Source organism: Colias croceus, chromosome 21, assembly GCF_905220415.1.
Source record: "Colias croceus chromosome 21, ilColCroc2.1".
Taxonomy (NCBI): domain Eukaryota; kingdom Metazoa; phylum Arthropoda; class Insecta; order Lepidoptera; family Pieridae; genus Colias; species Colias croceus.
In genome coordinates this window covers 7,570,980-7,595,448 of record NC_059557.1, presented here as the reverse complement: position 1 = coordinate 7,595,448, position 24,469 = coordinate 7,570,980, and the positions used below count along the sequence as shown (strand labels likewise).

The 24,469-nt window shown below is 32.1% G+C and overlaps 3 protein-coding genes across 4 annotated transcripts in view; 2 read left to right on the top strand and 1 right to left on the bottom strand.

The window, feature by feature from the left end:
• LOC123701228 (E3 ubiquitin-protein ligase SH3RF1) overlaps positions 1-6,910 on the top strand; it is a 41,319-nt gene extending 34,409 nt beyond the window's left edge. For both annotated transcript variants that reach the window (XM_045648628.1, XM_045648629.1), the window contains 2 exons: positions 4,250-4,357; positions 4,900-6,910. In XM_045648628.1, coding sequence (XP_045504584.1) covers positions 4,250-4,357; positions 4,900-5,077 — 286 coding nt within the window. In that variant the 3' untranslated portion in view covers positions 5,078-6,910. The remainder of the gene's footprint in view (positions 1-4,249; positions 4,358-4,899) is intronic.
• Positions 6,186-8,426, bottom strand: LOC123701179. The gene is made up of 3 exons (XM_045648576.1): positions 7,770-8,426; positions 6,539-7,689; positions 6,186-6,246 (listed from the first exon to the last, which is right to left on the bottom strand). The coding sequence occupies exons 1-3, from the start codon at positions 8,109-8,111 to the stop codon at positions 6,186-6,188; spliced, it is 1,554 nt and encodes a 517-aa protein (XP_045504532.1). The 5' UTR covers positions 8,112-8,426.
• An 11,299-nt stretch (positions 8,427-19,725) lies between these two features.
• Positions 19,726-23,350, top strand: LOC123701367. Its single transcript, XM_045648803.1, has one exon. The coding sequence runs from the start codon at positions 19,734-19,736 to the stop codon at positions 20,265-20,267; it is 534 nt and encodes a 177-aa protein (XP_045504759.1). The 5' UTR covers positions 19,726-19,733; the 3' UTR covers positions 20,268-23,350.
• The last annotated feature ends 1,119 nt before the right edge of the window (positions 23,351-24,469 follow it).

Below are 24,469 nucleotides of genomic sequence, written 5' to 3'. Positions count from 1 at the left end.
TTTTATTGTTGGAACTCTAAACCACATGCATTTTACTATTATATATGCGCTTTTTATGTATTTTTCCTCATTCGTATTCATTTTTCAATTTCGCTGATCAGATTATTTATATTTTGTGATTTCTACATAACATATTTGCCATGAAATGGAAACATATAATCATTTCTTTAATATCCTTGTATATAAAATTTATAGAAGCTTGTGTGTGTCTGTTTTATTTCGGGAACTGTTCCAGTATTTAATTATTTTATGATACTAGTTTATTTCATAATTTGACATTTCTAATCATGTATATCGTATCGTCGTGTTCACGCAAAGAACAGTAAGAACATAATAGAAGTGCTATAATGTCTTAATTAGTATGAAAACCAGTGTCGCCAAACCCACACATTTAAACCGATAGTTATACAGTACACTACAAGTAAACTATGCCTTTGATTGGACAGCTTAATTTGAGTAAAAACTGACTTAGGTTATAAATTCAGCATTTCAATATGTACCCTAACGAACCAAGTTACGGTTTATTTTAGTATAACATCCCTAGGTATATTAGCTGTTTTGTTTCTCTTTGCTCAGAAATTCCAAATTCGAAAACATTCAGCTATTCCACAACAGAGGGCGTTGGTTTTCAATACATATAACTTTGAACCTCAACACATAAAGATAAGGTTGAAATTTGTGTCACTCTAAATTAATGACATTAACTTGACATTAACCTGATGCTATGCTCTAAGGGATGTCAGCCTTGTTATCGATAATTCACAAATAAATATATTTTTGTGCATTTTTTTCTTCTTTCTATATGAGTATAGGATAATGTGTCACATTTTGGAGTTTGTTTATTACTACTAAGTACATCTTTTCATATTATTATATTTAAATAAAAAACGGAATAGAATAGTTTAAATCTATATTTACAAAACAAACAGAAAATATGCATTATTTTAAATCTTGGAACTGCCGTAAGTTTTAAGTATCGGTGGCCTTTGTTAGACTGCTCATTGCTGTTCGGCATCCAGTTAACTCGTCACGTTGCATTTATTATCCATTTCTCTTTTAAATTAGGCTCTTTCGAAAATCTATAAATAAATAGGACAAATGAAAGCTAAGGAAAAATAGAATAAAATTTAAAATTTATAATGTTTGTCTTTTCTAAAGTATCGATACTATCGATATGCGCCACATGCATCACTAATCCGACATTCGTTTGTTTATTGCAATAATATTCCAGAAAGTCTTGTTTGCTGTTCAATCTATATTAGTACTTATTTCTTATGGATTAAGGTTCATTTTGACTTAATATTTTTATAAATTTTTGACAAATTACGACAAGCGAAGTTGTTACATAAAATATATTTAAAATAAATTAAAATAAGACTTACCGATGGTATGAAATGCCTCGATTGCTGATATTATTTCGTCTGCTATCATTTTTCCACTCTAATACCGAACAACACGCTCTAAATAATGAATAAATATGGAAATAAGGTTTGACAGTTGACAACCGACTCGAATATTTTTCTGCGCACAACTGAGAGCGAGTTAGGTGATCTTACCTTACTAGTGACACGTGGGCCACGCTCACATCGCACTTCTATTATGTTCTTACTGTTCTGTGTGTTCACGAATTTTATAGAGTGCAATGTTTATGTCGAGATCTTTTACTAGTTTCTTCAGTACATATATTAATACTAGCTTACCGCCCGCGGCTTCGCCCGCTTTAAACGATTTGAGATTTAAACTATCCTATCTCTCAAGTTGGATCAAACTGCACATGGTGTGCGAATTTTATTATAATCGGTTAAGTGGTTTAGGAGTCCATTGAGGACAAACATTGTGACACGAGATTTATATATATTAAGATAATTTTATTATAACATTGTCTTATGTATAATGTAGTTTAGGTAGGCACTAAAGGAGAATGGCAAACTCCCATAGGACTCTGGGCCTGATCGTTACACTGATGATTTATGGGTGATTAAATAGATAAAAATATACAGACTCTATGAATATAATAATTATAGATCTTTTCTATGGGATAGCAGAGATATTGGGATATTGATTAAGATCAATTTTGAATGTAACGTTACTAAGGCCCTTCTGCCATTAGGTACGATACTTCTAGAATACGATACTCGCGTAGAATACTACTTAGATATTTGCTGGCTACCAGATGCTCGCATATTATGCGACTGAAAAATGACTAAATTCATCACTATTGTGCCTCGTTTTTGTGGACCGACGTTATAATAATAAATAATAATAATTCATTTATTTATTGCAACAACAGTTACGTCGTTATGTCGAGCAATCAGCAATTCCAGTGACGAAGAAGCTCTTGCAGTTTTTCTTTTTTATAGAAATAGAAGACGCCAACGTAAGAGTAAGAACTAAGAAGTACTGGATTCATCCATATATTGAAAGAAACATAAATTGTAGAGTTTTTGTAGCCGAACGAGAACTACAACATGATGATTAGATATTTTTATCTTTCTAACGAAGAGATACGCGCGAGAGTCGAGACCCGATGCAAAAGCGACCGACACGGTGAGTAGTGCTATACTAGTCGCAGACGTGTAGGATACCAGTAGCGTAGTGTGCGAGCCTACATAAAAATGTATGTGAGATACTCCGCGGCGACTAGTCTCCGAGACTTGCATGATACTTGAATCGCCTATGCGTATCGTAATGGGAGAAGGGCCTAAAACTTCACTCAAATGTCAAACAACAAACATAAACAAATCACTCATCACTGACACAATTATGATTAATAATTTGACATTTTATTAATGGCCAGCTACCTAAATAAAAATGTTATAATTATTATTGATTAAGTAAAACATGTTTTTATTTTATAGAATGATCTAAATAAATTAAGATATGTGTTAAAAATAAGTTAAGTTTTGCTTCTGATTTATAAAGCATTTGAATTCAATAAAATTAAAAATAAAATATAGTCATTCATTCGTATTAATCGATATATTCGACTTTTTTACTCCTGACAACACTGACAATCTCTGCTTGATAAGACCGGTAGTCATAGAAATCTAAATAACAATGCCGGTAGTGAACACAATATTTTTTTTTTCAAAGATTTGTTTTCCCATAGAATCAGAAGTAAATATTTTACCAAGAATTACTAAAAATAACATAATGAATTTTAAATATATTATGATTTCTGTAACAGTTAGGCCCAGTTTCGCCATTCTCCTTTCTAAGGGTTAATTTCCTACACCAACAAATCATTGTATATAATATGGGTACTTAGAAAATACATCTATTAATGTTCATTAGCATACTGTCAGGTGATGGCTTCGCGGATAATTAAAAAAAAAAATTGGTTGCCTGTAAAGTCGGTATACGGGCGAAAGTATTACGTGACAACGACTTTTTATGTCTGTCTCTCTCGCTCTTAGGCGGGCTAACCATGCCCGCGTGCCTCTTTCGGTGACTCATCGTAACGTTACCGAGCGTTACACTTTTTCATAAGTGACTCCCAGCCGCAACCTAATTTAAGACGTTGTCACGTCAAAATACCTGCTCTAAATTATCTCATTTACATATACAGGTACCTGAGATCGGTATCCATGAATAAGAGTGTTTTTCCACCTATAATATGCGAGGATGTGTACCTAGGAATGTGTAAGAAAATAACCAATCACATCGCTTCATTTAATTTTAACTTTGAAGCGTTTTAAAGCGATACTATTGGTTATTTACAAACACATTCCTCGCTATACATCCTCGCACATTATAGGTGGATAAGCACCCTAAGGCTGACTTGCTTATTTTATAAATGTTTTTCTTAATAAAAAAAATGTTTGCGTGTACTAGTGTACACACGTAAGAAGTGAAACTTTTTTATGACCTTATTTTTCAAAAAATAATTTACTATATGCAACTGTACAGAAATACGTCGAATCACGCGTGGTAGGGATAAGAAAATGATGGCGCGTCCTGTTACAAATGACCCGAAATTTTGTGGGTCATTTGTAACAGGATGGCGGTTATACAGGGGTCTTAGTACGCAATGACAAAAAGAAAAATGATGGTCAGAACGCTGATACCGGATACCTTAAGATACTATAACGTTTTATATTAGAGAATCTTAACATAAAATATTATAGTATCTTCACCGTGTGTGACGCGCTTTACGCGTAACGAAAATATGTTACACTAAATTTTTTTTCAACCCCGATAAAGAAGTTTCACTTCAATAGATTTGGTTGAATTTTGATTGAACGCACAGTAGGGGCAGTGCGGAGGGCCCGTGGCAGAGCCAACACCGCAAGTCGCAGTCCCTCGATGTGACGGCCACGAGGCGGGAACGACACCACTCGCAGCCCGTTAAGGAGAGGTAAATAAATAAAAAAACAGAATAAATAAAAAAAAAAATTGCATGAACGTCACTGATTCATAATGCAATGAAATGTAAAAAAAGAGCGTGTGTCAGAAGTGAAACTTCTTTGGCAAGATTCAAAGATAGCCGTACTACGTGACGGTATTGCTATGACGCGATCTGGAAATTTTACTCTCAATGCGCCTAAAGAAGTTTCACTTAAAATTTTGATTTTTTTTTTGCATATTTAACGATCACGATGATAAATGGAATGATGAAATCTTACCTATGTTCTTAAATAACAGCCTATTATGTACAATGTACATACAAACAGTATCTACAGACTATCCCGTTAAGAAAGATGTTAAATAAAGTGTTTAAGGTTAATTTGACTAGGACAATCCCGATTAGGCTTGCAAAATTCTAAATTTTTATGAGATCAATGTATGTTTAATTGTTTTTCCTTCACACGAATATACGTAATCGTGACTGATTTAAATTTCGCAAAATACACATTCGATGAGGCCAGTAAAGAATATATTTAATTTTGTGCATTACAGATTTCGCTGTATAGTCCCGTACCCGCCGAACTCCGAGTACGAGCTCGAATTAAAAGTAGACGATATAGTGATGGTCTGCAAGAAGCGTGGCGATGGTTGGTACAAGGGCACGCTACAGAGGACGGGCCGAACGGGACTGTTCCCAGCTTCCTTCGTGCAGAGTTACCCGCCCGAATGACGGCACTATTGAACCAATCACGAGCTCTGAGCACAGCCAATCAGAGATCAGCATTGCGATGTGATTGGTCGAAATATTTCGCAAATAGAATGCGGGAGATGACGTTCAGTACAGCTAGATCAAATGGCCAATCAGCGATCAGCATAGTGGCGATGTGATTGGTTGGAATTTGGCAAGTAGAAGATGAAAGATGACGTTTAAAAGTCTGACTGTGATTGGTGGAAAATTTTAGATAGCTAATCGACTATCAGCATAGCTATGATGTGATTGGTCGCAGAAGTTCGCCGAAAGATGAAGTTTAAAAGTCTGACTGTGATTGGTCAAAGTGTTCACGGATATGGCCAATCAACGATCAGCATAGCTTTGATGTGATTGGATTGAAAACGCATCTGATTGGTCCATTGAAATTGGAAAAGAGAAATTGAAAATGTGCTCATAACTCGCGATTGAAATGTATTATTGTACTCGGTACAGACATTAATTAGTTGCTGTGTTAATTCAATATAGGCCAATGGATTTTGTAATACATGATATTGTTGTGATGTGATAAATACGTCAATATGGGCCATATACTGGACCATTACTAAATAATTTCACTATACGTGTCACGGATTTTAACTTCGTTTAACATTAAATGGTCAAATTAAATAAAACTAGATGGAGATTTCGAATGCTTTGGAGGAGAAAATAAAATTGACACAAACAAATAACACGAAATACATCACAAATTTTCCCATAAGAGACGCAATTAACGAATTTTGACATTAGCAATAAACGTTCGCGCCAAAATTGGGATATTCAAAATGGCGGCATACGGACAGATTATAAAAATTGTGGATCATTACGTAGATCTAGATTAGAGTATTTCATAACTATTGTATAAAACCCTTTTACATTTAGACAAATTGTGAATTTATTATTTAGTTTCGATACGCTTATTATTTTAATTTTACGCTTTTATTTACGAAACGACACCAGTTGATGCTGGTTTTTATTTAATTATTTGTATGGCAAGTTTCGCGACTTAATCACACCACTGCCATATTACATCGTTTTATGTATTTCTAATTAATAGAAAAAAAAGAGTGTGTGTACTTATGTACACGCGTTAGAAGTTATACTTCTTTGCAGTGTTGCCAGATCCAAATTTTATTTTCCGGGAGGCATACCTATAAAAATCCGGGAGTCTTAGGGTAAAATTACAAAAATTATCGGGAGATTTTTTAATATATATCTTTATTATGTTTTTGTAAAATTTTGTCATTAATTTCAAAATTAAAGCAATTACAATTATTTTTTAATAAATTTTTTGTATGAAGGACTCCCGATATAACCGGGGTAGACAGCTTATTACGTAACTTTGTCTTGGTTAAATTTATTTGGGAAAACAGCCTTTCCACAGATGCACTTGAGTGTGGCAAGCACATAAAACTCAAAACTGTCGAAGTTAAATTTGGAAACATTTTGCTGCCATCACCCAAATGCATCTGGGCTATCTTTTTCCAGAAAGCTCCTACTTCTAAATTTTCATCTTCCGTGTTTAACTTCGTATTCCGAAGAAGCCGCCATTCGGTGTCAATCTGTTGGATAATATTTGAAGGTGCTATATTTGGGAACCTTCCCAATATGTCGGCGATGGATAGTATTTTGCCACTACAAACTATTTTTGGATCCATAAACTCCATTTTTTTCAAAATTTCCATATCATCTTCAAACGGAAATCGCTGTAATAGTTGTTTAATTGCCTCAATGTAAAACTCCAAACAGCGGAACTTGAATTGTTTTATTTCTTCGGGACTGATTGTTAATGTTGGTGAAGATAATGTCGCCCCTACTTCAACGCCTAAATACCAATCTTTTATATCCATGTACTTTCTGGGATTTTTATAGTCGATGTTTTTGTGATCATTTCTTGAAATGTATTCATCTTTCACATAACATCCCAAAATTGTGTAGATTACGGTCATGACCCTGTTGTAAATTATGTGTACATTCGTATTTTCTGATTGCATGGTTCTGTTTAGTTCGTTGAATATTCCTAAGGCATACGCCATAAATTGCAGATACAGCTTGTTCACTGGGTTTTCTAGCATTCTCAATATGTTTTCTGCAGCTTTAATACGGTCACTGAAAATAGCGTCCCTAAAGTACAACTTTAAGGCTTCGTATTGTTCTAGTAGCCTCTTTACTACTGCCTCTAAAGAGAGCCATCTTGTTTGAGAAGGTTGCAGTAATTTGTGTGGTTTTAGTTCCAAAAAATCTTGGAATTGTTTCAATAAGCCGGTACGTTTTGGGCTACCATTCAAATAGTTATACACATCCCGTGCTAGATCTTCGGGTTCTCGAGGCAATTTTAAGCAAGCGTTAGACGCTACAAGATGTACAGAATGGCATACACATTTCATAACGAAAAGGTGTGGTATGTCTTGTTTGAACTTCGTAGCAAGAGAATTGTTTTTTCCCATCATTACGTTGGCACCATCTGCGGCCAGCCCTATCATATTTTTTTTATATGGAATCCTCAAATCGGTCATTTTTTTTGTAATTATTTCATGCAATTTTTCGGCGTTACCTTCAAGAATTTCAAATATTTCAAAGAAAAAATCTTCCACCTGAAAAAGAATAGGGTTTAAAAAGTATAAAAGGTAACATATTTAAAATGAAAACTTTACATTATAAACATAATATTTACCTTCAGATTATTTCGAGCGATCCTCACAATTACTGCTAAATGCTTTTTTGTACTTTTATCAGTACTTTCATCAGCTGTTAACGAAAATTTATTTGTCTGCATGGCTTCAACCATGGTGTCAACGTCACTTCTTCCCAACACCTCCGAAATAATTTTTGTTGTTTTAGTACGTCCACAGGTAATCCTTTTTGCGACTTCAGAATCTGGGCATACTGCTCTTATTAAATCTGGGAAATGTTCCATGACATTGATCGGAATATTATGTTCAACTATGAATGCGGCGATTCTAATTTCTGACTGTTTGACTAGTTTTTCTAACGATGTAGATTTTTTTGTAAACATCTGGTCTAGACTCTGTTGACCTCGAATTTTCAGCTTATTGCTTTCATGTTTTTTTGTCTCTTTGTGTCTTTTAATATCATTTTTACCCCCTCTCGTTATATTTATATCGCAAGAGCACACTTTACAATAAGCAAAATCTGGACCTGAAAAGAATATTTTTTAATGTAGCCTAAATATTGCAACAAAAATGCGTTAATTTCTCAAGACGAAAATACTGCCGTACTTTAAGAATACTTTTTTAAACTGGCAACTTTTATAGGCCGCCTTATAGATGATGAGTCTTAAAAACCAACTGTGCAAACAGTACTAAAAAAAACAAAAATATCATAGACCATAAAGCCTCAATGACTTTCTTGGATCAAAGTCAATAACTTTGCAGAATAGAACGCAGAAAAAAAATGTAGTCTGCATAGTCCAAAAATAATCATTTGAACTGTGAATTTAGAGTTCAAATTAGTTCAACACGTCAGTACTTTTGTGTGGTGTTGTGGAACTACAAAACAAAATGTCAAAATTACAAATTGATTACTGCACTACACGCACGAACTATTTACATGTGTATGCATACAAATCCAGGAGGTTTCCTGAATAACGAATGAAATGGGTTTTTTGTATTCAATAAGTTTTTATCATTGAGTAACTAAGTAAGGCTTTTATTATTATTTAAGTCCCCTTTGACCCTTACCTTTATTACTTTTTGATAACCATCCCTCAAACAGATCATCTTTTTCCCAATCCGGTTTATAGCTGACACTGTACTTCTTTTTCTTTGGGGGTGTATTTTGCACCTCTTGATCATTCTCAGAACTAGACATTCTAAGTTCTGACAATTACAGCTTTAAAACTTATATAATTAACACTTTAAAATGATGATACTTAGAAACAAACAAAACTTTTCTCACTTCACAAAGTGCTCACAAGTAACAACATGTTTATCTCTGGTAACAACGAAGCAATCTAATACTGTTCATTTAAATACCTTACTTATCCTTAAAATTACTAGACTGAACTATGTCTCCTAATTTGGTCGTATAATAATTAGAAAACCCGGTTAGTCTGGTGTCCCAAAGTCTTGCTGTTTAATATTCAACTTTATTCCATTCCATGAAGGCATACTTTACACTACATACTGTACAAACTTATTACTTTTATGATTCGTTCGGTGGTTTGGTGATTCGTTTCACGCAGTAGACGCAGTGCATCGCAGTGTTTTTAGTAACTGGACTTCAAGCTGTGGAACAGTAAATAAAAATCGGGAGGTTTGATTGAGCATCCGGGATGTCGGGAGGATTTTACTAAAATCGGGAGAACTCCCGGAAAATCGGGAGATCTGGCAACAGTGCTTCTTTGGCGTATGGAAAAAATACTAGAATATACAACTTGAACATAGTTATCAATTTTCATACCACCTAGAACTAACTTCATGCTGTTAAATTTAGGTGTCGGTGTGCGCGCGCATCGTAACAATTCACTCTCATCATTTTTCTCCATCGCGCCAAAAGAAGTTTAACTTCAATAACCTTAATTTTTATACCCTCAGTGTTGCCACATATATTTAAAAATTTGAAGACGCATTTGTATTTCTAAAATTTTACACTACATTTGAATTTTTCAATGAATTTAAGAGCAAATTTCAAGATTTATTATTGCAACACTGATACAAAATATACCCCTTTTTAGATTGTATTCATTTAGAAAAATGTATTTAAATAAAAAATATATTGTGGTCAGTTCACTAATGTTTTACGATGGACTTTTATTTTAGATGAAATTCTTATAGTAATTTCCATTAGAGAAGAATTAACAGTGTTTTTTTAACATGGTAGTTTTGTAGGTTGTGTTGCCATTTCATAAAAATATGTTAATTATATTTTGAAATAAGATACTAATAATTTATGAAACATATTTATTATGTTTTGATTAAATTAAAATTATAATTATTGCGAATTTTAATTAATTTTACGAAATAGTCTTGCCATATAAAACCACGACTAAGGATATTATTACACCTATATGAATATTAAAATCCTTTTTAGTGAAATGGTAACACATTAATATATTTAGATTTAGAAAGTTTGTATTGTCTACAGATAATCTATAGTTTTAAGATAATTATATATGCGAGTGCATGATTTTTGTACCTTAGTTAATGTACGAGTGACGTCACTTTTGTGTAAAACTAACTCATTATTACAAATTATGAACATTTTGGTTTTAATTCATAGGAATTAGAAACTAAAACATTTTATACAATAATAGTAATATTTTTAGATAAAATATGTAAATAACTTAATTTTTTATCCGATATTTAGATCTGGTAGTGTCGAGTGCTTTTTAATAAATTTTGTGGTTTTTTTTTAGGAAGAACAGCGATGGAAATACATATATCAATTTTATTTAATACGTTTTTATAAATAAATTATTCATTTAATTCATTTTTATTTCACATTTAATAATTAATAAACTTGTATTTATGTTTTAAATGAATATCAATAATTTTTATATATTTTGTACTGTTAGAACAATTTCTCGAGAAATTTTTGGAACGATTTAGATAATGTTAATATTTCTCGATTATAAACATGTTAGTATTTGAAAATTTTAAAATTTGAATATCATTAATATGGAATCGGCTTTTAACTCGAGATATCTATGCAATATTTTATATAAAAAAAATTGGTTGCCTGTAAAGTCGGTATACGGGCGAAAGTTTTACGTGACAACGACTTTTTATGTCTGTCTCTCTCGCTCTTAGGCGGGCTAACCATGCCCGAGTGGAAGGGACGCGTGCCTCTCACTCGCTCTCATTGTGAGCGCATAACGTGAGCGGAGCGTAACGCAGTTTCTTGAAGTGTCACCCGGCAAACCAATTTATAAGACGTTGTCACGTCAAAAACAGATAGAAGCTACATTCTACGATAACAAATAAAATTAATATCAACAAAAATTATTTAAAAGTTTTATAAAAAAATTAGTGATGCAACGAATACTACTTTTACGAATACGAATACGAATACGAATATCAAACCTACTATTCGGCGAATACGAATACTAATACGAATATCTCGCCTTGGTAATAAAAGACGTATTTATATAATGAATGTTTACTCTTCTAATAATTAAAATTTACAATAGTAAAATTTTAATTTAAAAAACAAAATTCGTAGATTTTCTGGTTTTAGGCGATTTTTTTTTTCAGCCGTTGAAAAAAAGTTTTTAGTTCGTTCTTTTCTTAAGAAAAAAGGATCAGCAGTCGGTCGTTGCCTGAGGTCGTTGCGGTTAAGGGCCTCTACACACGTCATATTTTTACACGCAATTTTTAAATCTGTAGATTGAGTTGCGTACAAAAATATTCGTTTTTAAATATTCTTATATTCGCCGAATACGCATATTCGGTAAATGTCTACTATTCGGCGAATACGAATATTCGTATTCGTATTCGTTGCATCACTAAAAAAAATGTATCTATCAAAAACCATGCACTCATTTTTGTGTAAAAATGCTCAATATTTTTTTTCTATGCTATCTGTATTTAGATGTAACTTGTATATTCTATATAAGGTTATTTTTCACATATTTATTTTTTATTTACTAACTTCTATATTATACTCATGGCAACATTGAAGAACTGATTTTTTATAAGTGTATTTATTCGATTATCGCGCTTTTTATTGGTAAGATTCCTTTTTTTTAAATTAGGAACATTTGAAATTTTAATTTTTAATTCCAAACAACGAATTTCATGTATTCCTAAAAGCTTTCCCTTTCCGACTACACGGCATTGAGTTACTATGTACTACGTACTAGAGAGGCCATCGCTACTCAACTTTTTGTAACACGAGTTAGAGTCAATCGTCTCAAACCAATTTTTTTTACATTGATTGGTTTCAATTGATAAGTTTAATCATATTTTTTTAATAAAATAAACAATATTTAATTGTTACATTGATTGGTTTTAATTTTTAAGTAATAAGAGGCAGAATATCTACAAAGTGTATGACTCACTAGCCGCCGCGGCCGCGCTTGTCGCATAGATTTTGTTCGTGGTGTCCTCTCTATAATAATACCTCAATGCTACACGGTAGGTTTTTAGAAAAATCAAAAGTAGATAAAATAATAATGTTTGTTATTGACAATTAATAGATTAAATTTTAACATGTTCGGCTAATTTGAGATTTTTGTCTTGTATAAATTAATGTTACAGAATGTTTGGATTGTAGTTGGAAAATGGATTTAGTGTTAAGTAATTTTGATTGTTTTAATCTCTCAGACGGGAGCCATATCGATGAAGTTAGGTGATTTTGAAGGGAAATAAATGATTTCTTCTTATTTTATGACTTTTATTAAACCCCGTTCCTTACAACGTGTAGGTAATTCATATCAAATTTAATAAAATTTATAGTTGATTTGAGGTCTTCTTTCCACTTGACCAGATATACAAAGTATATGAAAACACATAATAAAAACTAATAAATATTATATCATTTTGATATAAAAATATTAGATTAATTCATCTTGATATGCTGATGTTCAAAAAGGTCTCCCTGGCGGTGAATCGAACACCTGTCGCCTGCGTGACAGGCAATACTTACCACTATACTACTGAGGATTGATTTAAGAAGTTGAAAATAGGAAAACAGCAAAAAATGTTTCATCTCAAATTACGACAAACTATCTTCAATCTATACTAATATTATAAAGCTGAAGAGTTTGTTTGTTTGAACGCGCTAATCTCGGGAACTACTGTTCCGATTTGAAAAATTATTTCGGTGTTAGATAGCCCATTTATCGAGGAAGGTTATAGGCTATCATCACGCTAATAATAATATACACTAAAAGTCTAAAACCTTCCTCTTGAATCACTCTGTCTATTAAAAAAACCGCATCAAAATCCGTTCCATAGTTTTAAAGATTACCTATACAAAGGGACATAGGGACAGAAAAAGCGACTTTGTTTTATACTATGTACCTAGTGATATTGTATATATCTCAAAATAAAGGACAATTCTTTGAAATCAAAGCTTCAAATTGAACAATATCAACACGATGCAATTCTATTTTAGAGTATTTACGTAGGTACTAAAATAATAAACTTTCTATTGCTGTTTTGAACTTTTACCTCTTACTTTCGACTCGACCGAAAGTGAAGATCAAAATCGAGCCTGAAGATTGGTGTTAATGCATTTTAAAATTATTTTTATTATACAGCAAACTGAAGATTCTTTAAATGTAGGTACTCTACAGTATTTTCCCACTTTCCAAATATCATCAGCAAATATTGTTTAGATCTGTCATAAATAATAATATACTGCACTAAAACATTATTTGCTAATGCGTGCTTTCCTGCGAGCCGTTAAGTTTAAATGTAGTGAGCTGTGAGGTTTAAAACGTATGTACATATAATTTGTAATCGTATGTACATCATTGAGTTAAGGTAGAGCTGACGACCTCCCGCCACAGCTCTAAGTCGCTCTGGGTATGCACAAATGCATTCTCCACTATAATAAAAAGTACTTTATTTGGGCCGGAACTAGGTAACAAACTATCACAAAATAGCCTACGGTATGGCTTTTACTGTAAAATAACAATAAATAGAAAGTATAATTTTCCTTATTTGTACCTTTAAAAACGTAACTATGCGTTATTATTCCTTTAGTAAATTATCTATTTACTATTGTAATTGAAGATCCAATTGAAAGCTTTGTGTCACAAACAGATGCTTAAACACAATGACGTCATCGGATAACCACTGAATGCTGAATGGGATGGGAGAGAATACAGAATTCTCGAAATACGAGATAAAAGGAAATAGGGCTGTCAATTCTGAGAAAATAATGTGAGATAAAACCTGAGGTATTTTATTACTTACGTAACAGAAATATATTACTTATATAAAATTTTCAGAACCATGAAATATTATGCCAATCCACTTTTATTAAAAGCTAAAAGTTGGCGTCATGTAAAAAATTAAAATAACTAAATTAATGAACTATAAATAATCACTAATGAACTTATTATTTTAAAAATTTGTCTGATAAACAATACACTACGTCTTTAACATCTATCTTCATCTCCAAGATCGTCATTAATTTGCGTGTAGAGAATACTTATTTGAAAAACTTAATTAATAGTTAATTTCAATTTAACTCAAACCGGGTAGCTATTTGAAGATTTGGGTTTCGAGGCAAGTTACATTTTTTTTAAGTATTCCAACGGTAACAAAGGGCAACCCTATTTGGCCTTATTGTTATTTTCACGGTCTAAATTTTGTACATAAAGTGGTACAATTATTATCAATAAACCCTGTCCAGCTGGATATTTGGTTCCTTTAAAAAAAAACAAACGCTGAACTTAAAAGATGTAAGTAGTTACTTAGTTACTTAACATAAAAAAAAAGTTTAAAAGAACAAATAGGCAACACCTTGGTGATTGTTATTTAAGCCGAACTATTTTTAAGTTATCCTGATTTCTTTTTTCATTTCATAATCGGCAAAGAATGTCCGGTGGGACTCCTTTGAACATTGCAGATTTCTAACGCCCCTCTGCAAATGTATTGCCGACTTTAAGTAATTATAAAATATACTAGCTGTGCCCTGCGGTTTTACCCGCATTCTTCAGATCAACTATCAATTAATATCATCAACTATCAAATATCATTAATCATTTATATCATCATTAGTTTCGAGTATCAATCAACAATAAAGTAGTGATCAAAAGCTATATCTGGTTTTACATCATCCTATCAAACTATCAATCTATCAACTTATCAAATAAAGGAGTGTATGGGATATCATATCATATCAACTCAGCAGCCCATACAGTAAGCTAGTATCTAATCTGTGCAATAGGTAATATACTACGTATCCTTTAGATTGTCATGTTTTCGCTTTTTCATAATTTTTTGGTGCAAATTGATTGCATTTTTCTTTCATAAGATAATTTTCTTAACTATAATGAACACATCAAAATAAAATTTATCGCAATCGGTCCAGCCATTCACGCGTGATGCTCTGACCAAGTGAAATAGGGAATAGATAATAATAGAAGACAACACTTTTATGTACCTATGAATCAAACGGCAAACCACAGACAGAGATTTACGCTTAAAAGTGATGCAATTTTCTATAATGTCGCTCCATGGTCCATGATCTCTAAAAATCAATTATGCAATGCAGGTGTGTATAACCATAACAATTCCTTTGATAATGTGCAGCCACGGCGACCGGTTATCTTGTTATGATAATGCATTCTTTGCACATTCGCACGGCAACACCTGGCACTGGCATGTTTTTATAAATAACGCCTGTGAATATAAATGTAAATATCTCTTTATTATCACGTGTTCTATTATGCATTGAATTTGGGCTATTATTTTTACAATTCCGGGGCTGTGTTTCGATATAGTGGATAAATATCATTTCTACACATTATCAATAGCTTTCCGCCCGCGACTTCGCCCACGTAGTCAAAGAATAACCCGCTTGGTCCTCGTTCCTACTACCGACTATTTTTTAAGCGTTAGTGAAGACTACGAATAGATAGTAGGAACATCGTTACATATTATATTTTCGACCCTTAAATTATTATCTTTACTTATCCTTTTCTCTTCAGGAAGGAAATATTCATCTTGGATAGGTATGTGTTTGGCTTGAGTTCGATATCTGGCCAAGACATGCTAGAGATAGAGTCTAGATTCGTTATATTTATCGTCCTCATAGCTTTATAAAAAGGTCACAGTTTTCTGAGATATCTCATTTCTTTCTCATTTGCATTATGGAATACTTAATTAAAATTATACTTATACATTTTTTAACTAGCTTTCTACCCGCGACATAGCCCGCGCAGTCAAAGAAAAACCCGCATAGTTCCCGTTCCCGTGGGATTTCCGGGATAAAACCTATCCTATGTCCTTTCTCGGGTATCAAAATATCTATAGACCAAATTTCATGCAAATTGGTTCAGTAGTTAAGGCGTGATTGAGTAACAGACAGACAGACAGACAGAGTTACTTTCGCATTTATAATATTAGTATGGATTGTAGAAGCTGTACAACTATCCAAGTATAACTACAGGTATAGGATAATTTACTACAGGTATTTAAAATAATTAATTATGTAGGACTGGTAAGACGTTGAATTTCTCAAATCTAACAAGATTAATTGGATTATTTTCTCATGGTTTTTTTATAGTATAAAAATTAATTGTATTATGTACTATATACAATTGAAAAGGAAATACAAATGATAAAATCGAAAGAAACTCACTGAAGTTCTATATTATGAATTTTTCTATATTATCTATTAATAGCCTTAAATCTTAGAATATTTTAGACTCATTACATAAATACGTGAAAATACCAGCTAAAATATCAATTTTATAACAAACTCAAACTCAAACATTTATTTATTCAATTAGACTTCTTCGAGAAGCACTCTTGAATCGTCATTACATTTTTTAACATTTACCACCGATTCGGAAAGCAGTATCTATGGAGAAGAACCGGAAAGAAACTCCATAGTTGTTCTTTTAAAATCATATCAATATTATAATAAGATTACAATTTAATGTAACGATTTCAAAAAGTTATTTATTTGCCTACGAAGTGAATACAAATTATCAATCTTTTATAATCTTAATAAAGCTACAATCTAAACAAGTGATAACTGCGTTAAAAACAACCGACTTCAAACTTGCACTTGCAAAATTTACAAATACCTACAGACAAAAATGCTTATAAAATAAAAACTACTGGGCCTATCCGAATAAAATTTTTATGGGACCAATTCGACACCATCCCGCATCGAACAAAAAAAGAATCACGTAAATCGGTTCAGAAACCTCGGAGTAATCGGTGTACATAGGTACATAAAAAAAAAACATACCGGCCGAATTGATAACCTCCTCCTTTTTTTGAAGTCGGTTAATTCCACAAAAAAAAAAAACATACCGGCCGAATTGATAACCTCCTCCTTTTTTTTGAAGTCGGTTAATTACACAACTCTATTAAAATAGCATGCAGCTAATAAGAGGTTTGTTAAATCTAGGTAAACTTATAACATTACTGCGACATTTAACTTACGTAGGTAGACATACTAGTATTTGCTACTGACCTTCTAGAAGGTCTAAGGTTAAGATGATCTAAAATATTTACACTAAAACTTATTATGAAAACATTTGATATTCTAGTTTTATAGCATTTATAGCCAAAACATATAACACTAACTGCGCTCTGCAGTTTCACCGGCCGCGGCGTGTCTCCGCTTATGTTGGTCTTAGCGTGATGATAATATATACCTAGAATATAGCCTTCCTCGATAAATGGGCTATCCAACACCCGAGTCCAACACCGAAATAATTTTTCAAATCGGGCCAGTAGGTCTTGAGATTACCGTTTGCGTTCAAACAAACAAACAAACAAATAAACAAACTCTTCAGTTTTATACTTTCAGTAGGTACCTATCTAAGACATAATTCATCATGTAACAAACATCATTTTTTACCTGATTACCCACTGGTAACTGGTGCCACAGGTTGTACTTAGGTATCTTTAAAAATATTTTTCGGTTTTCCTAATTATCATAATTGTTTAATATTATGTTACTTGCTAATTAATAAACGTGTAACAACGTCAACCTGTCTGAAGCGTGCCAGACTAAATTTATCGGTTCATAATCAATTAAGTGAATCCATACGTTACGAAACACGTTTTTAATGTTACATCTTTGATATTTTGCAAGAGGTCACAATAATTAGTCACGTGAAAAAATCAAAATATAGTCTAAAGGAGTCGGTTACATACAAACATACAGATAAAACTTATAAAAGCGTACCTATTAAAGGAGGAGGTTCTTAGGTTCTTAATTAATTCGACTGTATTGAAGTGAAACTTTTTTATCGGGGTTGGAAAAAAATTGAGTGTTACATTTTTTCGTTACCTACGCGTGACATTTTTCCGTTACGCGCCATCTTTTTCTTATCCCTACCACGCGTGATTCGACGACGTATTTCTATAAAGTTGCATAAGTACCTATAATAAATTATTTTTTGAAAAATAAGGTCATAAAAAAGTTTCACTTCTTACGTGTGTACACGCACACATTTTTTTCATATTTTATTTTATAGTTTATTCGAAACTGGATTAAATCATAATAATGTCTTGCTCGATTGATTAAATTGCTATCAATTAAAAATGATTAACTATGTAAAATTGTTTACTATGCTCACTCAAACAGATAATGATATGACAATCCTAGTACTTTTTGTAAAAATTTGTATTTGGTTGCTTTCATAGATCTCAAAGCACAAATCAAGGGATTTGAGATATAATACAAATAAATAAGGTTGTTGCTCTCCCTACGCTCCTACAGTAAGACTGCTATAAATCTACATTTAATACACATAAACTATGAATGCAAATTCAGCTTTCTAATATAAATGAAACGGAGACAGGTCTCGGTTTTCCTCATAAATATTGGAAGGCATAACTACATTAGTTAACGAATAACGATTAACTAGATTGTTATATAAATAACATGGGTTCTATAATCATGCTTTGGTGAATCAGATATACATATTGATGATAAAATCACAAGTGTGGGAGGCGTCTACGAAACATGGTTAAAAACTTATGTACGTTATGTTCGAAATTAAAATATGAATGGTATAAATGTACGAGTAAAGAAATCCTGGAAATTTTCTGGGGGTTTTACCAGCCACAATTTACTTATTCAGCCGTCTGTAACATGAAAAATAAATAGTTTGGAAAATCCAAAAGTGCACGCCTCATAATCTCATCCTTTACAATAAAATTGATTATTTATAAAGAGTACACTATAAATATAAAAAAGAAATAAAATAAAACAGTTGGAAAAGTAAAGAAAGCGGTACCGTAATAATTGAGCTATTTTTCCTTCATCATTAGCTTGATGTGAAACTGCGCAGGTTTAAGGGACTGACTACCAACTTTTTTTTTTAAACCTTGGCTTATAGTATAAAGAATCGAGTTTATAATGGTGAATTTTGAGTACACTATAAATATAAAAAAAAAAATAATAAAGAATATATATAGATATACTAAAATTATGGAGAACAGTCGATATTTTTTTTTGTTTATTTAATAACAATTAAACCACATCGAATCAGACCCTGAAAAATGAAAGGGTTCTATTCCTGATCATACTCAAGCGTAAGAGAAAAAAAAAGACTCGATTAGTAAAGTATTTCGGTCGCTATCGTGTTAACAAGAAAATCCTCCGCACATACAGACACACGGACGTCCAAGACAGAACTTTTTTAAACTGTTTTTTAACTAGTTTAAATAACAAAAATGACATCAAAAATATCATGAATGTTAAAAATAGTGTTTTTTCTTAATATGTGTGTGTATGTATTATCTTACAAGTGCAATGTATGATACATAAAGACATTTTAAGTTTGAAAAATCAGATGTTTTGCGCGAAGTGACAGTAGTACCCACCTCAACGCTTCGCTTATGAGGCGTGCAATAGCGCTTCAATCTCGGACAGCAATTTTATGCGCTACTGTTGTGAATTATTTCTGATCTAGCCGATAAACCTCCAGAGCTAGTGAATGCAATTCAACGAACCGGGCCGAGAGCAGCCGATGCGCCGCCGCGGAAGGCTCCCTCTGATTAAATTCAGTTCACTTCCATCTCTCGTGAGAAGACCACGTTTCGCGCGAATTCGGTTCGCTCCATTGTTATGCTCGTGCAACAATAAGATGCCGGCTGATATCATGACGTGCCGTGCTGAGCATTTCGGTCCGGGCATCAGCAAGAAAAGCCGCGACGCCGAAGTGAAAAAGGGGTTTATGGTGTTCTTAGGACCTGGCGGGATACGCCAGGACGTCAGGGTTGTCGTGTACAGAACTTCTCTCGAACATTTCGCCGTAATATACCCCAGGAAGCGTCTATCGAAGCCGACAGGGGTTGTTAATCTGAGAAACACGACCGTGGAGCGGGTCGAGAAGGATAGTGGGTTTTTCGTCAGGCAAAAGGGTTATGACAATGCCATATCTGCCAAATTCCTGTGCTCAGAGCGGGATCTAGAAGCGTGGATCTCTGCCTTTTCGAGCCACACACCAGACGCGTGCCAACACAATAGTCTACCAGTTTTACTCGAAACAGAAGAGGCTTAAATGACAATGTTTGGCCTCGATGTGCGTTATCGTGAGAATAACTATCGAGGTTGTGTTTATTTTGCAATGGGATGCGAAAAGTGAAAGCAAGTTTTTTGCGATATGAAAGTTTATAGGTATTATTCAATTATAACACCTACACGAGTGAGCTTGAAAATGAATGTTATCGAACGAGTTTGGTAAAAGGAAAGTAATGAGTGCTAATAATGTACTATAAATAATTTACCATTTGTTCAATTGAACATAAAATTAAGGTGCAAGGAAGACAGGTCGTATGGAGATCAAATAAAATGAAAAAAAGTATGTTTAATATAGTCTAATTTTGAGGCTCTTTGTACTAATAACATCGATATAATGATTGATATATATATATAGATAACACTTATTGTATAGAGCCTGTTTTATCTCATTACATCGCACAGAGCAATTAAGATGTAAATGGTCTGATAACATAATTGAAAGGTTTTATCTTTTAAGCCAAATGGGTTGATCTGTACGCGAATGTCTGGCAATCAAGTTACGGAATTTATAATATTTCCTTTAATAAAGTTATTAAGATAAATAGATATTAAACAAGATTAAATTGATTCTTATTAAAATAATATACCTAACTAGGTATTTGGAAGCACTACTTTTGTAATATTTTGTAAACAAAAAAAATTTTAATTCTGGAATTTTCTAATATTTAGCGATTCAAAACGATGTCTTACAACTATGTACAAAACAATATCTTTGATTCACATTATTTGAATAAATTAAAATACAATTTTTTATCTGTTCATAAAAAAATATAGATAAGTTTAGGTAATAGGTTTAAAAAATACGTCAAAAGCGATTTTTCATTGTTATTATCACTAATTTTTAAATTTGTTGACTTTCAGGAAATATATAAAATTAACCTTATTGCATTAAAAAGTAATAAAAGAGATATAAAAGCTCTCCTTCTATTGTATAACTTGCAAGATGTACTGGTAAGTGCTAATAAGTAGGTACCTACGTATCTATAAGACCCTACGTTTTAAATGTAAGGCTATGCATTACAGAAAGAGTGCAATTGTTCAAAGGGGAAGATATCCTCCCCCATACATTTTTTTAATCGCATTATGTAGGTGCATTTGCGAATGAGTAATATACTTATATTTTTTACTTCCTATACATTGGCCTCTTTTCAAGATCGTGTTTTTTTTTTGTTTTTGCATTGCATATTGTTGTTTTTTTAAACTAATTAATAAAATAAAAAAAAACAACAGAACACAGTCCAAACTAATCTTTATTTTGCGTTCGTTCGAGTTAAAAACTATGACAATATGACATACGTAATACCTACGCTACTTCTTCATTTTTCAAAAAATATTAAAAATTTTATAATTGTTTGTTTCAGTAGGTATATATTTACTTAAATACTGTTCAGGCATAAGAGTACTTACTTATACTATTTTACATACAACCAATTTTTATTTACCTACAAAACTTAAAAATAATCACTGCCGTAAGGTTTTCCTAAAACACTCTACTGCAAGAATACCTATTTGTGTCAAATGCCGCCACTTTTATTACTTTTTTACAACAATAACATGTAATTTAAATAATGAGACATTTTTAAGACAAATAATTTTAATTGTGAACTGGTAAAAATCATTAATTTATGTAATTTCTAAAACATTAAACCCGGTTGATGTATTTTTTTTTGCAATCATATTTTTTGGCCGACCGTCAAATAATTTTAATCTACGGCCTGTATCAGTCGTTTGTATGTTGGCAAATGGCTACCCTTGTACTACTCCCCTTTTATTATAGACAATTTAAAGAGGAACTTCGAAAATAAGCTGTAACTGCCAAAATGGTAAAATTATTGCTACCAATCATTTCCCGAAAGAGACTATAAACGCATTTTAGAGCAATTATAGGAATGGTAAATTCCTATTTTCTCTGGGCTCTAGACTTGTAACTTTTAATATCAGAAATGGAATCCACATGCACTTTATGTTCCGAAGGGATAATAAAAGTAAAACATTCACTAAGTATTTGCATAAAATGTATTATTTTTTGAACTGACGTACTTTCAAACGCGATAGAGTCGTTCGCTACTTTTCTACTAGGTGTATTTTCTTTCCTAAACCTGTATAAAATAGGTAAATCGGGCCAACCTTTATCTGTTGACGAGCAGTCTAATAGTTAACACGCATGCGTTAAATGCAGACAGCAGAGATCGCGACGCGTGTGTGCAAAGACCTCATTTTTAGGTACCTATTCATTTTGAAAAGCCCGTCAGCCATCTTTTTTGTCGTCATTTTTAATAGAACGTGTTGATTATGTAAATTGTAAAGTATGTGCGCAATTCAATCAAGGATATTGCATATATATGCATTTTGAATGATTGCTTACGTTATAAACATTCGATTTATTTTATCGATTATTGGGCAAGCTTTGGGTAAAAAATACTCGAAATAGTGCTACTTATAGTATCTGTAGGTAAATAACGTACCTACTTATGAATAAAAATATATCGTAATAAATAAAAATTCTAATTGTTAAAATTCTGCAAAACTTATGTGTGGTAATCTTGTTATTATCCTGAATAACAAGCAAAAAAAGCTATTGATTACTTTTTCAGCAACCAATTTATGTAAATCAAAAATCAACATCTAAATATGAATTTAATCTTTCGATATTGTTAATGTCAAGTTCACACGAGTGTCTTATAATAAATATATTTGCAAATGCTGGTCTATATATTAGGTACTTGCTCTGTGATGCTGGTGGCAGCATAGCACCCTTTATTTTTGTTATTTTTCGAAATTATTGTCAATTATTATTATTTGTTATAGCTCTTTTGCAATGTTTAAAAATAATATTCAGATAGTTGAAACATTTTATTTTGAAGAAAGTTTAAATTTTGAATTTATGAACACAAAACCAAATACATATGGTAATTAAATTTAAAGTGTAAGAGCCTTCTAAATGTCGGAAAGACCATGTATGAGCTTATAAAAATATGTGATGTAACAAGGCGATAAAAAATGTAATGTTATTAAAATATAAGGACAAATAAAGGCGGACTATAATACGAAAGTTCTAGAACTGTCACTATAATAATTCATTTGGTTTCCTGATTTGAAAAAACAATCCTTAATCTAAGCCTATAATGTTAAAATCAAATGTTACCTTATTATTGTCAAATGAATGCGATCGTTTAATATTGAAATAATGAAAATCTAGTGGTATTTACGGTATTCAATACGACTTTAACCTATATATAGCAACCATAGTATAAGAACTATACTATGTATAAACTATTGTAGATTTTAATAAGGTGTGTATTGTACCTATATGACAGCATTCATACATTTCTCAAAATGGATATTCCCATTCATAATATAGACATGTAAAATAATACATCTTTAATGCTTGCATTTTAAACAGCAATTTAATTACATTGTTTACATAAAACAGAAAATGTATTTCCGCAAAGTCTATTCGTCAAAAATTCTTCTTTTTGCAATCTGACCTTCACTTTAAATAATTATAGACTATTGTTTAGTATTTCAGCTTTTAATTCACTACCTTAGTAACTAGTGTCGATGAAAATGTATTTTTACGATTGTATTAATGATAATTGTGATGTATTTTGTAATTAAAATATATTTATCAAGTAGTCATAAACAGATTCTTTTAAACTATTCCTGTGTATTTACATTGTATGTATCGAATTTTTTGTGTATAACTTAGGTATTATATTACGTTTATACGTAGTTTTATTTTATGGATGTACCCAATGATGTACCTAATCAAGTTAATTAAATTACTATAATAATGGGTATGACACGTATGAATTAATAAGTAGGATTGTTCTGTATTTAAAACTACATTTATAGTGTAATTCACCCAAAAAACCATCAAATCAATTCCAATATTTAAAGGTACCTCAATATCCGTAAAATAGGGTTGCGTTGGAACTATGATCCTCCTCAAAAAGGGGACAAGGGACGTTATATACTTTTAAGGACATTACATATTATTAGGCATTTATATGTATAAAGTTTGGTGTATTAACTAGTGCAAAACAGTTTAATACTGGGAATATCAAATCAAATTTTAGTTTGTAGTTAATAATTGACTTTTTTATTCAAGTAGTTATCTACTTTAAATCATTATATCTACGATACATGGTTACATCTATTATTGTTAATTAAAAAAACAGT

Excerpts from the sequence above, each read along its gene's own strand:
- LOC123701179 (XM_045648576.1), bottom strand. The coding sequence starts at position 8,111 with ATGTTTACAAAAAAATCTACATCGTTAGAAAAACTAGTCAAACAGTCA. Across the intron at positions 7,690-7,769 it reads TCGCTCGAAATAATCTGAAG|GTGGAAGATTTTTTCTTTGA; the intron begins GTAAATATTATG and ends ATTCTTTTTCAG. Across the intron at positions 6,247-6,538 it reads TTGGGTGATGGCAGCAAAAT|GTATGCCTCCCGGAAAATAA; the intron begins GTTTCCAAATTT and ends GGATTTTTATAG.
- LOC123701367 (XM_045648803.1), top strand. The coding sequence starts at position 19,734 with ATGCGCCGCCGCGGAAGGCTCCCTCTGATTAAATTCAGTTCACTTCCA.